An 18,282-nucleotide genomic window follows, 5' to 3' on the forward strand; every position below is an offset into this window, starting at 1 on the left:
TTGGGTTACGTATTACGACACCTCATTAACATGGATTCATACATTTTTAACTACACTCTATTTAGTTTGCAGCCTTGGCTTTATATTTTTATGTTTCGATAACAAAGTTTTTCATTTTTTGTGTGTTTTTCTAGAGGTGACACATAAAATAAAACGAAGTCCAACTTTCTTTTGTAATTTCCTCCAAAATCGCTTTCATTTTGTGTTATATTAAAAATATCAGCGACCTCCTCATTCATCTCAACAATTATTTATTTGATGTCTCGTCTAATAAAATCCCCTTCGTTTTCGGCAGCCTTAGCGTTTCTTTGAAACAAGTAAAATATGACGCGGAGCTTAAAGGAAAAGAAAGGAAAAATTAAAAAGCTCTCGTAATGGAGAAAGTCTCCAGAAAAAGCATTTATTTTCATTAAGGGTGGGCGCATAAATCTAAATAGGAGGTAGTTAAAGCCCATTTTGCCACTTAGTCCACTAGATAATTCCTCATTGTGTACATTAGCGGCGGGTCGGGCCGGATTTGCGAGGGGTTGTTCCGGGATGCGTTGTGATAAATGGGGGCGAAATAAGAATATAAAACTTTCAACTGGAAAACACTACTTTCTGCGCTCGGGAGGGAGAAGTTGACCTTCAACTAGCCAGTCAGAGCCGAGGTTGCTCTAAATGTTAGCTGAATGCACAAAGAACGTTTTTAACAATACTTTATTTAGCTCGGGTTTTACAATAGGTAACAAATATGTAGTACATCTTACAACAATATAATGATGGATCGAACACCCAGTAACTACAGATGGTAGATTTGATTTAGGTAGCGTCGACTACTCCGTCGACTTCCAAACAAAGAAGAATAACACTTTGCCTCCGAGAGTCCGTGGCGTCACCACGTTCTTACTTAATACATTTATATTTTCCTATACTTTATCTATTATGGTACACTGATTAAGTTTTATTTACACTTTTCACAGTTTATCACAATGTCATACCCTTTCGAAAAATAACGCAGTTAGCACTAATATACAGGATTTTACTTAAAACCGCTCATTTTCACGTAGGTATAAAATGTTTTAATCTATTCATTACAATCCTATTCGTTATTTACATCATCAGTATTTACATGCTATTTTGATTGTATTTACTGTCGCGGACACTTTTTTTAGCTTCATTGTTACCGTAAACCCACGAGGAGTAACGCCACAAGTAGAAGGGTCCTTCGTCCTCGCTGCACCTGGCCGCCATCTGCAACAAAAATCCGAATTATTGATCGGCAAACGTTTGAATTTATGGCCAAAGATTACTACCTCCAGGTCGGGTACTAAATTCGAGCGATTCTCTGGTGGAAACCCCACTGACCGAAATGGGATATGCCCGAAACTTTTTCAACTAATTGGTATTTCCCAGATGCACAAAGTGCCATAACTTCTGCATGAAAAAGGACACAATATGTCTTAAATATACATTCGTAATAAAATTCTGGACACAAATACGACGAAAGTGTTTATTAAAATAAAAATGTGGATGAGTGGTAGTAGTCCGAAAGCATTGTTTCATAAATGTGACAGGAATATTGATCAAATTTGAGCGGAAACTTTTAGTTTGCTGTTTGTTGGGGTACGAGTTCAGGATAAAAATAAAAATACGCTAGCTGCGAATGAACATCTGCTCATTCAACGCTCTAGCGTGTTTTTGATTCTATAACATAAATGATTTTTTCGCCCATTATTTAACAAGTTTCATAATCGTGATTATATGGTCATAAAAAACGATAAGTTTGTTTTTACGTAACGAGTGTGAATAAATAAGCGTCGATTTGCATCATAGCTCTTTGAACATGAAAAAGTAGGTCCGCCGTTTCCTGCCTGTTGCTTGTTGGCGAATTTAATGGCCAAATAAACTCGGCACTTCACCCGATTGTTACGAAATTTTAAATTATGCGCTAACCTAAATTTGAGTGTTCAGCCCACCACAATTTCTTGCTATGTAAAGATATCCTAAGATACTAAAAACATTATTACCTCACGACATTCTTTCCCATTTCGGATTTCTGCATATTTTTCTGGTGGCCAAACTAGATATAATTTGCTAATTTCGCCCAATTTATTAACGAACTTCGCGAAATTTTATACAATACTTCCTTTACACTCAGAGCGGTGACCTGATGCTTGTCACGTCATGGTGGGTCAGGTCACGCTCGGTCAGGTCAGATTTATATGGTTATTTTTATTAAAAATTAAAAAAATGTAATTACTGCACTTGAGAAGCTAAATTATTAAAAAAATTGGTCGAAAGTTATTTTGACAGAACCTCCCTCGGGAAAAATGTAGATATTCTCATTTTCTCAGTACATGCTTAACCTCGATTGTTTATGTTTATATGTCAAAATAATTCAGCTATTAGCTAGGAAGAAAGAAAGAAGAATCAATCCAGAGGAGAGGACTAATTAATTAATTAATTAAGCACACTTTCTCAAAAACTGAATCTCTAGTGTAAACGCTAAGAAATTTGAAGAGCACATTCGGTAAAATTGGAAAATGACGTCATCATTTTTTGGGGGTGGCATAAACGGATACATTTTGATTAACGATTTATCCTGATTCCAATGATTTTGCCAGATTCTACAGCACTTGATTTTGCAATTTCAAAGTTAAATGGTAAAACATTGTTATATAATTTTGAATTTTTCCTAAAAATCTGCATACTTACCGTAAAAACTCAACACGGATTGATAAACCAAAAGTGCAAGACTATCTTATTTTATATAATTTAAATAATTTGCTAATGTCTATGGTCTTGGAAAGGATAATTCGGCAAATTTAGGTAGCGTTTTACCTTATAAATAATATTCCTAAAATACATATAAAATTTGACAACAATCGGGCGAGTAGTTTCGGCGATATATCTAAATTATTAAATGCGACAGACAGACAGATGAAAATGAGAAACGTCAGGAAAACATGAAAGTATCCAGTCGTCCGAAGTACTCGATCACAAAATCACGTTAGATTACACTTGGGAAGTAAACATTTTTATTTTCAAAATGTAAGTTTGAGATTGTGACCACTAAGAAAACAGTGGGCGGGTAGGCGGGGCCAATACTTGCCAAGACAAGATTGATTTTGGCAAATAATATAATATCTAAGAAAATAGAGGGTGGGTGGGCGGGGCTGGTATTTGCTAAGGCAAGACTGAATTTGGCAAATTATATAATCGCTAAGAAAATATAGGGCGGGTGGGCGGGGTTAATACTTGCTAGGACGAGATCGATTTTGTCAAATGACTTACCGTCTTAAAAAATCCAGTTAAATCCAAAAAAACTCAGAGTATCTAAACAATTCTAAATAAACAAAACATTTTTTTATTTATCCGATTTTTCAACTTTTCTATTGATTTTTTCTTCTTCTTTCTCGTTTTTCGATTTTCCTATTTTTTTCTGATTTTTTAGTTTTTCGGTTTTTTCAACTTTACGAATCAATAAAATAGAAAAATAACAAACTAGTAATTTTGAAAAATCAAAAATGAAGAAACGAAAATGTATAAAATGGAAACTTTAAAAAATCTGTCTCTACAGATAATTTTCCCACTACAAAGTATCCCAAAAATCAAAAGATACAAATATCAGAAAATAAAAAAATAAAAAAATTATAATTATCCAAAAAATTGAATACATCCAAAAACAACGAAAAATTAAAAATTATCCAGAAAATCCAGAAAATTCCAAAAAATTCAAGAGATCCAAAAAATCGAACAAACTCGAAAAATCCAAATAAATACAAAAAAATCTAAACAAATTCAAAAAATTGAATAAACCTAAAAAACTTAGAAAATCGACAAAAGTCCAACAAATTTATGAAATTAAAAAAAATCTATTAAAAACCAGAAAATCCCAAAAAATCATTTTCAGTTATTGACTTTTAAAACTTTTTCATTTTTGCGATTTTTAATTTTTCAATTTTAATTTAATCGAAATATTGAAATCATAAAACGAGAAATTTAAAAACTAAAAATCAAAAAATTCAAAAATCAAGGCATCGAGAAATCAGCGATTGAAAATTTGAAAAACTGAAATATTAAAAATCGAAAAATTGCAAAATTTAAAGATCGGAGCATTCAAAAATTTTAACATTTAATCGAAAAATTGAAACATTTAAAATCGAGAAATTTAAAAAATAAAAATAAAAAAATTAAAAATTCGGATGATTGAGAAATTCAAAAATTAAAAACTAAAAAATCTAAAACCTGAAAAATTGAAAATCGCAAGTTCGTAAAATTGAAAACTTAAAAATTCAACGCTTTAAAAGTTGAAATATGAAAAATTACAAAATAGTAAAACTGAAAAATCGAAAAATTAAAAAAATTAAAATCGAAGACTGAAAATTTGGAAAACTGAAAACTCGAAATATTGAAAACTCGAAAACTTGAACATTAAAGATTCAGGAATTTAAAAATTAAAAATCAAAAAATTGAAAATTCGGATGACAAAAATTCAAAAATTAAAAACAAAAAAAATCTAATAAAAGTTGAAAATTTAAAAATTCAAGGCTTTAAAAGTTGAAATATGAAAACTTGCAAATTAGTAAGGCTGAAATATCAAAAAATTTGAAAAGTGGAAAATCGGAGAACTGAAAAATCAGATTGAAAATTTGAGAAATTAAAAAATCGAAAAATGAAAAATCAAATAATCGCAATATTGAAAAAATTAAAGTTGAAAAAATGAAAAATTTTTAAATCGAAACATTGAAAAATTGAAAACATCAAAAAACGAAAAATAGAAAAGTTGAAAAATCAAAAATCGCAAAATTGTAAAAGTGAAACTTCAAAAAACCGAAAAATCGATGAATTGAAAAATCAAAATTGAAAACTCGAAAAATTGAAATAATAAAAATTGAAAAACTGGAAAATTTAAAGATTCTAAAATTCAAAAATTGCAACATTTAATCGAGAAATTTAAAAAGTGAAAATCAAAAATTTGAGAACTCGGATCATTGAGTAGGAATCCAAAAACTAAACACTAAAAAATACAGAAGTTGAAAATTTGAAAAATCGCAAATTTGTAAAATTGAAAACTTAAAAATTCAAGGCTTTAAAAGTTGAAATATGAAATATTAAAATTTTGAAAAATTGAAAATTTGGAAAATAAAAAATCGATTGGTAAAACTCGAAAAATAGAAGAATTGAAAAATCGGAAATGTCGAAAAATTGAAAAATGGTGAAACTCAAAAACTGATAAGTCCAAATATCGATAATCGAAAAACATAAAAATTGGTAAATCGAAAAACTGAAATATAAAAATTCGAATCGAAGAAATGGAATAACTGATGAGCAGAAAAAACGAGAAATCGGAAAAATTGAAAATTGAAAAATAGAAAAACCGAAAAACTGAAAAATGGTAAAACTCAAAAATTGACACGTCGAAAAAACGGAAACTTAAAATTCCAAAAATTGATAAATTAAAAAACTGAAACATTAATATGAATCGAATGAAACATTGAAAACAACAAGGAAATAAAAATACAACAATTGTGATATAAATCGAGAAAATGAAAATTAAATAATCGGGAAAAAGAACAATAAATATCAAGAAATTGAAAAATTGAGGAAACGAAAATCAGCAAAATCGAAATGTCTTGAAAATAGAATTGAAAAAATTAAAAAAATATTAAAATTGTAACATAAAAAAAATTAAAAAATGATAAGTCTAAAAAATCGATAGTTAAAAAAACGGAGGGACGAAAAATGAAAAAAAATTCTAAATTTTGAAAAATTGAAAACTCGACAAATTGCGAAATGTAATGATCGTAAAATTAAAAAATTGTAACATTTAAGAATTGAAAAATTGAAACATTAAAAATCGAGGAATTTAAAAAGTAAAAATCTAAAAATTGAAAATTCGAAAATCGAGAAATTGAATTATCAAAAAAATTAAGAAAATAAAAACGCAAAAAATTCTGAAATAAAATCGTGAAAATAAAAATTAAAAAATCGAAAAAATGAAAAATAAAAATCAATAACTTGAAAATTGAGGAAATGAAAAACGAAATATTTGAAAAAATTTTGAGATGACGTCAACAATTTTTTGAGAGGGAATAAACGAATAAATTTACTTTATCTCTTGTATATTTTTGTAACAGTATACACTGGACCTTCCCCTTAAGAGAGGGTGGGTCAAGACTCATTTTGGCAAATGATATAATTGCTAAGAAAACGGAGGGGCGGGTTAGCGGGGCCAATACTTGCCAAGACAAGATTGATTTTGGCAAATAATATAATCTCTGAGAAAACAAAAGGTGGGTGGGTGGGGCAGGCATTTGCTAAGACAAGATTGATTTTGGCAAATAATATAATCTCTAAGAAAATAGAGGGTGGGTGGGCGGGGCTAGTACTTGCTAAGATAAAACTAATTTTGGCAAATGATATAATTTCTAAGGAAACAGAGGGGCGGGTGGGGGGGGGGCAATACTTGCCAGGACAAGATTGATTTTGGCAAATAATATAATCTCTAAGAAAGTAGAGGGTGGGTGGGCGGGGCTAGTACTTGCTAAGATAAGACTGATTTTGGCAAATGATATAATTGCTAAGAAAATATAGGGCGGGTGGGCGGGGCTAGTGCTTGCTAAGACAAGATTGATTTTAACAAAATATTTACCCTTTAAGAAAATAAAGGGCGGGTGGGCGGGGGTACTTCTTACTAAGAACAGACTGATTTTGGCAAATAATATAATCTCTAAGAAAATATAGGGTGGGTGGGCGGGGTTGACACTTGCTAAGACAAGATTGATTTTGGTAAATAGGGGAGTAAAATAATCTCTAAGAAAGCAGAGGGCGGGTGGGCGGGGCTAGTAGTTGCTAAGGTAAGTTGCATTTTTGAATGTACATATTTTTAGAGATCTAGATTTTAATTAATTCTATTAACAAAAAATTTATTTAGCGTCAACAAAAAAACGAATTTTAAAAATAGTAAAAATGGTGACTGCTAAAATTGAGCAGAACTGAATGTGCTCGCTGAGCTCAATCGTATTCTAAGGGTGTGTTTTTTTTTAATCCAGAGGTTTGTATTACAACTGAATGCAAAGGACTTTTCTCTAGAGGTTTATTATTACAACTGAATTCAAAGGACTTTTCTAAGAACTTTTTTAAAATTCCTGAGTTTAAAAAGAACGTTTAGAATGCGAAAGCAGCGAGTACGTTCAAGTTTTTTCAGATAATTTCAGATAGGCTTCTTCAGTAATTTTCTGAGCCATTGATAAACCACACGTACGGAGTCAAAATATTTTGTTTGTCAAATTTTTTTGATCTCGGCAATTTTGTGCATGTTTCGGTTTAAGGCCACTCGCTACGTTTTCTGAGTTGAATTTTCGGTATATTTTCATGGTATGGACATTTTAGATACATATATGTTGTCCATAACTTTCTATATATAACGCAAGGGCAATTTTGTTAAAACCAATTTGTGATCATATATATTTTTTTTTAATTTTAGTGAAATTTTTGCATAACGCATTTTTAAAAATAAATATCTCAATTATTAAGAGGAATTTCAGAACACGGCTTTCAACACTTTTTTCAGCTTACAAAACTCACGTATTTTTAAAAATAAATATCTCAATTATTAAATTAAATTTCAGAACACGGTTTTCAACATTGTTTTCAGCTTACAAAACTCCGGAAATCATACCAGATATATCGTCGATTTTTTTGTTAGAAACGATACACAGTAAAAAAAACTTGTGTCATAAAAGTTGCTAACTTTTATTTTTACTATATCTCAGCCCCAACAAACAAAGTCAAAAATAGACCTAGAAAGATTTCTAAAGTATTGCAACCTGAAAACAGTGGTGACAACCGCGTTACAAAATTTCCATAAATAACTGAAATATTGATTTTTTAAAATACGTGATGCAAAAATTTCAACAAAATTTAAAAAATATATGATAATAAATTGTTAAAAAAAAACTGCTGCCGCAGTTATGTAGTGAAAGTTAATGACAAGTTAAGTTTAAAATTTCATAATCATAGGTGTATTAATAATGGAGATATTACATTCTTAAAATATATTGACAACACCATAAGAGCCAAACGCAGCGACTCCTCAATACGAATTCATAAACTTAATTAACGTATTATGCATATTTTTGCATATTCTGCATATTTCATTACTTTTTTGCATTTATTGCATATTTAAATGCTAAATGCATTTTTATGCACATTTTAAAATTTTAATCTTAATTTTAATACAATTTTAATACAGTTGGTTTTTTGCAGCAAGCAGTTAAATAAGTACCGACCTTTTCTACTAATGCGGACAGGTTTTTCCAAGACTTTTTATGGACTCATCCAATCAGACGTATTACTGGAATTCTTTACTTAACAGCCTCTAAGCCGGACAATAATTGTTTATTCTCCTCATTTTGAAAACCGAAAACAGCAAATCGCATGTAAATCTAATGTAAATAGAACACTGGAATCGGAATCTTCGCAGTTGCATCGCGACAAACTTTAAATTTTAATAAACTGCGTTTCACTTATCCGTCTAGAATTTTCGAACAAAATAAACAAATACTCTTACTCCGGCACGTTTAGCTCGGCTTGTTCAACCATCCCAGGCATCTAGCGAGCATTCAAAGGATTCAAAAAGCTTGCACGAAATTCGTTTAAGAATATCGTAAATTCAATTCCGCAAGCGAGTTCGCTTACTTTATGATATTCCAGTGAAAAAGTTTATTTTTCACCGGTAAACAAAAACCTTCCATCTTATTCCATGCACGAGGACGTCAATACGCGAATTTACTTTCACCTCGCGACGACTTAAAATCAGAAATTGGGCATCGGATGAGAAGAAGCTCCGGTTATGAGCATTGAAGTGTACATAGAATATTTACGAAAGCCTTATCTTTATGCTCCATAAATAGTAGGGCCATTACGTGAAAAGATCTGAATCGTATCAGCATAACTAAAAGAATAAACACTTGTTTATGTCAGCGTTCTCCACGCTAGCGTTAAGATGGAGACAGAGATAAACAGGCTTTCCCATCCTGTGAATAAGTAAAATTGCCCAGTCCGCGAGCTTCTCAGATAATGATTATAAAGTACCCCACTTTATGTGCTCTTAACACCCAGCTACTCTGTCCTTAAAATGTCCGAAGGCATTATGTTGCATGGTTTTATTACGGATCTGGATGAGAAGGGAGATCCGAAGGAAAGAGACTGCTGAAGCAATCGATAGAAACAGAAGTGAGTTAAATAGTGCATTGTGCCATGTGGGGCAAATTTCACTCAGGGCCCCAGGACTAGAGTCAAGTCAGTCAAGAATAAAATTTTGTAGTGAGTTAATGAGAATTTCTGGACCAATGCTAGAAATTTCGTTACGTTTGCGTTCCTCTAGTCTCCAATATTGATATAAACGCGATTCTTCAAATACCCCCACGAAAAAAAGTCATGGATGCGTGCCGCCTATCACTTTACATGCCCTTTACTAAAATTAATTCATTACAATAAAAAGAAACTAATATTTCAAAACTCTTAAAAACAACATAATACGTCCAGGACAAGCGCTTTCATTAAAGCCCAAAATAACCAAAACTGGACTAAATAAAATTTAAAAAATGTAGCTAGTGACAATTTATCGCCCTCCCAACACACCAGCGCCGTAAAAATGTTCATGAAGCCGTGTACAAAGAAACCGTGAATAATCAAACCGAATAGCGCTCAAATAAAACAGCATTGTAAAACCAACAACATATTTCGCGACCCCAGCGAATCCGCATTAATTAATTTTTCAGATCAGCTTTCAATCTGACAATTTTCCGCACCCGCTTTTCTTTCAGTTCGAAATACAGCTAATTTTTTAAAACGCCCTGATTCGCCAGGGCAGTATTAGCACACGACGCGCTTCCTCCAGGTTTCCACTTTCGCTGCGCAAATGTTGCTTTTGAATCCCAACTAAGTGTTAAACTAAATTTTTTGCTTGATCTTTCATATTCAGATTTCCTCTTGTGTTTTTATGTGCTAAATCCGAAGGATTTTCGGGGGTTTTATTATTTCCTGAGGGATCCTTGTCTTCGAGTAAGTGAAAAACGATTTCAGATTAGGACGATATCCGACCGAAATATCGCACTCGGGTCCAAATGGGGGCTCGATGGAGCCGGCATAATCGCGAATTATTTTTCGGAGGCACTTCCATGATCAAATTTTCTGCTTCTGTATTAAAGTGTCTGGGGAGATGGTCGAAATATAAACGACAGAGCGATGCTGGATCGTGTGTGTTCGCTGGAAATCGATACGAGGTGGTTGAAATTATCTGTTTGACAAGAATTTTTTTGTCAGTGCCACCACAGGCGAGTCCGTGGTGTCCACACTTTCGTATGACTAAAATATAGGACGAAATAATATAAAATTCAATCGTAAAATGCATGTGTTATTACTGAAATAAATTGGAAATATGTATGAAGCTCTAAAAGTTTAAGCCGTCCTAAAAATGTAAAGGATGTCACAGAAAATGGAAAAATACATTGATGCCGTTTAATAAGTAAGCTATTGGTGCACCCATAACCGGTTGCGTTGAAACATATATTAATTAACTCGCGCTTTTCACAAACAAATAATTAATTCTCGTCCTTGTCTCCACCTCGGGTTCCCGTGTTCAATAGTTTTTACTAAAGTCCATTAAATTACATCAAACCCACGTCCCCTCCGCAGCATAATTAAATTTCTCACCATGTCCCAACTACTCGAACAAAATTACAAAAGCTGCATCTGCAGCCGTCAAACTTTCATACTCATAATTGCTTTACCCCCGACACTTTTCCACAGTAGAAAAAATCCACCAACAGCAGGAATATACATGTATTTTTCATTACGTCATGTCACTTGTCAAAGAAATTCAATTACGCTCTGCATTCGGTATAAATATCGCCCTCAAAAGACAAAAATTGGGATGATTTCCCCCGAGAAGAAACCAATACAGACAGTTGGTAGCTCTGTCAAACGTGAACGGAGTACAGTAAGCTCGCCGCATTATACTTCCGCTACCTTAATGTCACTTCTGAACTAGATAACGCCGCCTAGACCAAGTTTGTGATGGAGAGATGGCAGACCATTTCCTGGGATCCGACGGGGTGAAATCGGCCTAGAGTCGCTTAGGGGCTGATTGGGTTAATTAATTTCGGAGGGATTAGCAGGCGAATGAGGCGGACGTAAAAAGTGGGAGGCGTATTTACGTGCAGAACAATTCGAGATTAACTGATTAACTTTACTAAGGAATATGTTGTTTGATAAAATTTAAATGACATTTACTATGCAAAACTTTGAGGTGGCGGGGTCACGGTGGGAGTGGGGGTGGTTAGACAAATTCTGGTTGGGGTTTTACCATCGACAATATAATCGTACAACAGGGATAAAATTTGACAACGATCGATACATAAATAATTAACGCAGACAAAGTCAAATAGTAAATAATTCAACTTGTAATTAAATATTTAATGCGTAATTTTATATTTCATTAAGCCCACAAAACCATCCATCATGAAATCGTATTTCAGCAACAATCATATTGTGCAGATTATCCCCGTCCTTTTATTGTAAAATTTGTAAAGCTATGTATTCACGTTATTTTTATGTCAGTGCTTTTGAATATTCGTTTGAGCACATTTATTATTTCATTTTATTTATTTTAATAAATTTCGTATCCAATCCTTTGCTACATGTTAATTGTGTTCATTTAATTTACTAACTAACTAAAAATAACAAAGTGTAATTCAATTCAAAATTAGTGTTTAGGACTTTCCTGAAAAATGCATTATATTTGTAACTAAAGTCGATTTAATAAAAAATTTAATTAACTCCATCAACATATACACAACTGTATTCCTAATTGCATTTTAATTGTATTGAAAATTCAATTATTGGCAGTCTACCCCCACAATAGGACGCTAGTTGTATTCGCATAAAGTCGAAAACAATTAAAATTCGTTTTGTAAATACGGTGGGCTGCTTACGTGCGTGCACGTTAATTAAACAAAAATCCGCTTCTTTTAATTAATACGCGTCCATTTTCATTTACCTCCATTTGCTCGAAATTTAGGACTTCGTAAACTTCGCAGATTTAGAAGCTCACGTCCCTAAGGCCATTATGTGAAAGCATAAAAATGTAATGTTATTTTGTTAACTAAATTATACAGCGGTTTTAAAGTACGAGTTTACAGCGCATTTAATATAAAAATCTACATTTTCTGCTTTAAAATAATGGAGGCGTACTTTAAATTAACAATTCCATTACGTCGTTGTACTTTTTGCCAAAGTTTATTTCCACCGAAGCTGTGAAGTCGTGCAAAATTGAAGGTGTTTGCTTTGTTTGATAAAATGATATAGTTATTTGGAAAAAAAACTTCCTTTGCTTAATTATTTTCGTCCCTAGCGATTCCCCGCTCTATTCATAAATCACGAAATTAAATTTATGCGCTGGCTCGTCGTGTCATTCCTGGGAATAAATTGCATGACAATGATGCTGTCACATGTTTTCTCCGCGATAAAGAATCGCCGTATTTCTAACGAGCCCCGAACCGAATTGACGTATTATTTTATCAGGACGTCAAGTCAGACCCCTCAGCAGGCATTTTTGCCATTTTCCTACAGTCAATATTTATGCGAAACTCTGAAACTTTGTTTATTCATGGCCAGAACAAAGCACGCTGCGGTTACATCGCAGTTAATTTCCAAAGAAAATATTTCATCTCGCATTGAGAAAACAATTATACCGCTCAAGTAAACAAAAATACGAAATTAACCCAACTTCGAGCATCTCTTGAGCAAACACGCAGTTACGACAAAGAAACATCCAACTTTTGGCTGGTTCGCGGGTGGAGATTCCGATCGAGATTGGCGCAGTCGGTGGGATGGACAGCGAAATTGAAATTTTTAATATTCAGAAAGGTACAAGCATTTTGACAAGAGCTGCGGCTTCGCATTGTAAAATTTTTATTTCGCCGGGGCCGGCGAGCCAAATGCGTCAAATTAAATTAAACAATAGCGGGGGAAACGGCACAAATTGGGCCTCGCCGGCGCGTTGCTCGGAGGTATTTTGTTTTTGTTAAATAAAAGCATTACACGACTACGCATAAATTAAAAGGCGGGAGGGCGGCGGGGCCCTAATGGAATTATTTAGCCTAACCGCTTAAACAATTTTTTGACAAAGCGATTCGGACGAGCTACATTAACGGAAACTCGAAAATTTTTCGGCCGAATTTAAGCCCGGCTAAATAACACGCCGTAAACAGCATGCCACTTCCGGCACGACCGACCGTTTGCGAAATTTCGGCAAACACCAATTAGGCGATGAACTGATCCCGAAAGTGATGAGGGGCTTACAAAAGGCAATAGCACGAAATTATTACAGTGATTCAAACTTTTTAAACAACATCGAGCAGTTAATGAAACGCTGCTTTTAAAAAGTGATTAAAAGTTTTAAATACGTTTTAAGAGCTCGAAGCAAAATGGTGGCGAGACTTGCATCGAAACAACCCGTTTTGCCGTTTCAGGCACGATTAACATTCGCAAAGGTGGATAGTGTGGCGGAATTATTTGCTAATCTGTGCTCTACCTGCGGCTCACTCCACCACCAATCTCGACACAAAATGTAACATTACAATCTCGTTTTTTTTCTTTAGATGCTCACTATATTACCTAAACGTTCAAATTTTCGCAAAAACATTTGCAAGGTATAATAACGTTTTATTCCCGACACGGTTTCTACGTTTCCTGACATAATGACGACCTGCGGTATTGCGATTGTTGTACGATGCCGAACTTGGTCTTTCCTTTTTTTCTCTTGCATTGCTAGAACGTTGTGACAAGATTTATCCATTTTAATGACGTCATCACATATTTTTTATTGGTCAAATTAAGAACGCGTCACTCCATTTTCTCGGAAATGTGTAGAATATAAATACACGTTCGGACATTTTGTTCGATTGTGGTTTAATTAATAATCCTAGTGTTGTTTTTTTCCTACGTGACATTCTTTCGATGTATGAACATAAATAAACCCTTGAGCTTCAGATTGTTATTACCTGCTGCTGAAGGACAAGGGGTCTTATTTATGTCTCTGGTTTTTACTTTACAGCGGTTATCACAAAACGAAAATCGTAAAATCTAATTTTATGTACTTTTTAAACAGCTGGATTTGTTGGATTACACTTATAGTCTTTGATCAATTTTTTATTGATCAAATTAACAACCACACTTTATTTCCTTATACAGGGTCACTCAGAAAAATTAATGAATCAGTCAATTTAGTTTTTTGAATAAATCAAGAATTGCAAAACTGAGTACTTTGAAATCTTACAGACGTTTTAAAGTTAATGTAAGCATGGTAAATTGTTAATCAAAATCTATCTGTTTGTTCCCTCAAAAAATTGATGACGTCATCTCAAAATTCTACGCAAATTGTGCAAAATATGATGAGTTTCTACTTGTGATTTATCATTGCGATTACATTTTGAGATTTGCTTAAACAGGTGACTTCATCACAAATTTGTGTAAAGAAAAAACTCAGCACGAAAATGCTGGCTGTTTCATTGTATTTCAGGTTCTGTCGAAACAACCTGGGAAAATTTTTTTTAGAAATGTGAAACCTTCTCGGGGGTCCCAATTATCTTTTTTAAAAATTTAAAACCTTCTCGGGGGCGCCAAATGTTTTTTTTTTAGAATGCGAAACCTTCTCGGGTGTCCCAACTGTCTTTTTTATAAATGTTAAACCCTCTCTGGGGTTACAAATATATTTTTTTAAGAATGTAAAACCTTCTCGGGAGCGCCAAATTTTTTTTTTTTTAGAATGTGAAACTTTCTCTGGAACCCCAACTGTCTTTTTTGTAATGTAAAACCTTCTCGGGCGCCCCAAATATCTTCTTACTGATATGAAACTTTTTCAGGGGTCCCAACTGTCTTTTAAAAATCTCGGGGGTCCCAAATGTATTTTTTTAAGAATGTGAAACCCTCTCGAGGGCCCCCACTGTCTTTTAAAACAATATGAAACCTTCCAATTGTCTTTTCTAAAAATCTAAAACCTTGTCGGGAACACCAAAAGTTTTTTTACTTCCCGAGCGTAAGCAAAGGAAGTATTGTAATCGAGTCCGTCGGTCGACTCTCTACTTTTACGTTTTCTCGATCTTTCATGACCCCTAGAAGACGAAGAAATAGGTCTCCCATTTCCGTCTGTCTGTCCGTCTGTCCGTCTGTCCGTCTGTCCGTCCGTCTGTCCGTCTGTCCGTCTGTCCGTCCGTCTGTCCGTCTGTCCGTCTGTTGTCCCGGATTTTTATTAGACAGATAATCTCCGAAAGTACTCGACCGATTGTTGTGAAATTTTGTACTTATATTAAGAATATCATGTAGATGGTAAAACGCTAACCAAAATTTGTCTAATCATCCCCACCACTAATGCGATGACGTCACTTCAAAATTGTACATAGTAAATGGGTTTTCAATTGTATAAAATAACATAGTCCTACACATGTAGTTTACAACTCTGAATCGACTTTTCACCCGAAACGTCCAGATTTTTGGAAAAAAAATCAAAATTATAAAACAATATTTTGAAATTTAATTTTTAATCTGCTAACCAGAATGCTTTGAAATGTTGCAGATGTTTTAAGGCTATAAAGAGCATCATAAATCTTTAGTCAAAAAATATTTACTTATCCCCTCCAAAAACTTGATGACGTCAGCTTAAAAGTTCGTGGAATAAATCATATCTAAAATGTACAAAATATGATGAGTCTGTACTTGTGATCTATCACTCCATTCATATTTTTTGGATTTGCATATACAGGGTGACTCAAAAAAATTAATGAATGCGTAAATATATTTTATTGATTTAATCAGGAACTACAAAACCGAATGCTCTGAAATCTTGCAGATGTTTTAAGGCTATAAAGAGCATCATAAATCTTTACTCAAAAAATATTTGCTTATCCCCTCCAAAAACTTGATGACGTCAGCTCAAAAGTTTGTGGAATAAATCATATCTAAAATGTACAAAATATGATGAGTCCGTACTTGTGATCTATCACTCCATTCATAATTTTTGGATTTCTATATACAGGGTGACTCCAAAAAATTAATGAATGCGTGAATATATTTTATTGAGTTAATCAAGAACTACAAAACCGAATGCTTTGAAATCTTGCAGATATTTTAAGGTTATAAAGAGCATCATAAATCTTTAGTCAGAATATAGTTGGTTATCCCCTCCAAAAACTTGTTGACGTCAGCTCAAAAGTTTGCCGAATAAATCCTATCTAGAATATACAAAATATGATGAGTCTGTACTTGTAATTTATCATTCCATTCATATTTTTTGAATTTGCATATACCGGGTAACTCAAAAAAAAATATATGAAATCTACTGCGAAAAAAAACACAATAGGCATGCAGTCGTCACGTTTCCAACAGCGAGGGAAGTACTGGCTAAACTCTTTAGACCAATTTTTACTTCCCGAGCGTAAGCAAAGGAAGTATTGTAATCGAGTCCGTCGGCCGACTCTCTACTTTTACGTTTTCTCGATCTTTCATGACCCCTAGAAGACGAAGAAATAGGTCTCCCATTTCCGTCTGTCTGTCCGTCTGTCCGTCTGTCCGTCTGTCCGTCTGTCCGTCTGTCCGTCTGTCCGTCTGTCCGTCTGTTGTCACGGATTTTTATTAGACAGATAATCTCCGAAAGTACTCGACCGATTGTTGTGAAATTTTGTACTTATATTAAGAATATCATGTAGATGGTAAAAGGCTAACCAAAATTTGTCGAATCATCCCCACCACTAAAGCGATGACGTCACTTCAAAATTGTACATAGTAAATGGGTTTTCAATTGTATAAAATAACATAGTCCTACACATGTAGTTTACAACTCTGAATCGACTTTTCACCCGAAACGTCCAGATTTTTGGAAAAAAAATCAAAATTATAAAACAACATTTTGAAATTTAATTTTTAATCTGCTAACCAGAATGCTTTGAAATGTTGCAGATGTTTTAAGGCTATAAAGAGCATCATAAATCTTTAGTCAAAAAATATTTGCTTATCCCCTCCAAAAACTTGATGACGTCAGCTCAAAAGTTTGTGGAATAAATCATATCTAAAATGTACAAAATATGATGAGTCTGTACTTGTGAACTATCACTCCATTAATATTTTTTGGATTTGCATATACAGGATGACTCAAAAAAATTAATGAATGCGTAAATATATTTTATTGATTTAATCAGGAACTACAAAACCGAATGCTCTGAAATCTTGCAGATGTTTTAAGGTCATAAAGAGCATAATAAATGTTTAGTCAAAATATATTTGCTTATCCCCTCCAAAAACTTGATGACGTCAGCTCGAAAGTTTGCCGAATAAATCATATCTAAAATGTACAAAATATGATGAGCCTGTACTTGTCATTTATCACTCCATTCATATTTTTTGGATTTGCATATACAGAGTGACTCAAAAAAATTAATGAATGCGTAAATTTATTTTATTGATTTAATCAGGAACTACAAAACCGAATGCTTTGAAATCTTGCAGATGTTTTAAGGTTATAAAGAGCATAATAAATTTTTAGTCAAAATATATTTGGTTATCTTCTACAAAAAACTGATGACGTCAGCTCAAAAGTTTTCCGAATAAATCGCATCTAAAATGTACAAAATATGATGAGTCTGTACTTGTGATTTATCATTCCATTCATATTTTTGGATTTGCATATGCAGGGTGACTCAAAAAAATTAATGAAGGCGTGAATTTATTTTATCGATTTAATCAGGAATTACAAAACCGAATGCTTTGAAATCTTGGGAATATTTTAAAGTTATTATAAGCATGGTAAACTTTTGTTCAAAATGTATTTGTTCATCCCTCCTAAAAAAATTGATGACGTCACCCTTAAATTTTGCTGAATAAATCCTATCTAAAATGCAAAAAATACGATGAGTTTGTACTTGTGATTTATCATTCCATTCATATTTTTTAGATTTTCTTAAGAGGTGGTTCAAAAAAATTAATGAAGTCAATTTATTTTATTGATTAAATTAAAGGCAACACTTATTATTAGTATTACACCCCAACCAACCCAATTTGGTAGACACAAAATTTGTTAAAGGAAAAACTCGGTTGAAACATAAGGGTAGCACGCTTATTTACATCGACTTTAACATTACAGACCTGCATTTGTTTTATGCGCTCACTTGATTCCGCGAATGTGAAATAGACATGTTTATAATCAACCAATTGTGAATTTCACCGTCAAGAATTAAAATA

At 33.2% G+C, this 18,282-nt stretch overlaps 1 protein-coding gene across 1 annotated transcript in view; it reads right to left on the reverse strand.

Annotated features, from left to right (window-relative positions):
• Nucleotides 1-663: 663 nt before the first annotated feature.
• LOC135124812 (uncharacterized) overlaps nucleotides 664-18,282 on the reverse strand; it is a 177,505-nt gene continuing 159,886 nt past the window's right edge. Inside the window, exon 7 of the mRNA XM_064050034.1 lies at nucleotides 664-1,233. Within this exon, the coding sequence (XP_063906104.1) occupies nucleotides 1,163-1,233 (71 nt within the window). The 3' untranslated portion in view covers nucleotides 664-1,162. The remainder of the gene's footprint in view (nucleotides 1,234-18,282) is intronic.

The sequence above is a fragment of the Zophobas morio genome, unplaced genomic scaffold (assembly GCF_036711695.1).
Source record: "Zophobas morio isolate AGI-343-1 ecotype UQ-CSIRO unplaced genomic scaffold, CSIRO_AGI_Zmor_V1 ptg000008l, whole genome shotgun sequence".
Lineage (NCBI taxonomy): Eukaryota > Metazoa > Arthropoda > Insecta > Coleoptera > Tenebrionidae > Zophobas > Zophobas morio.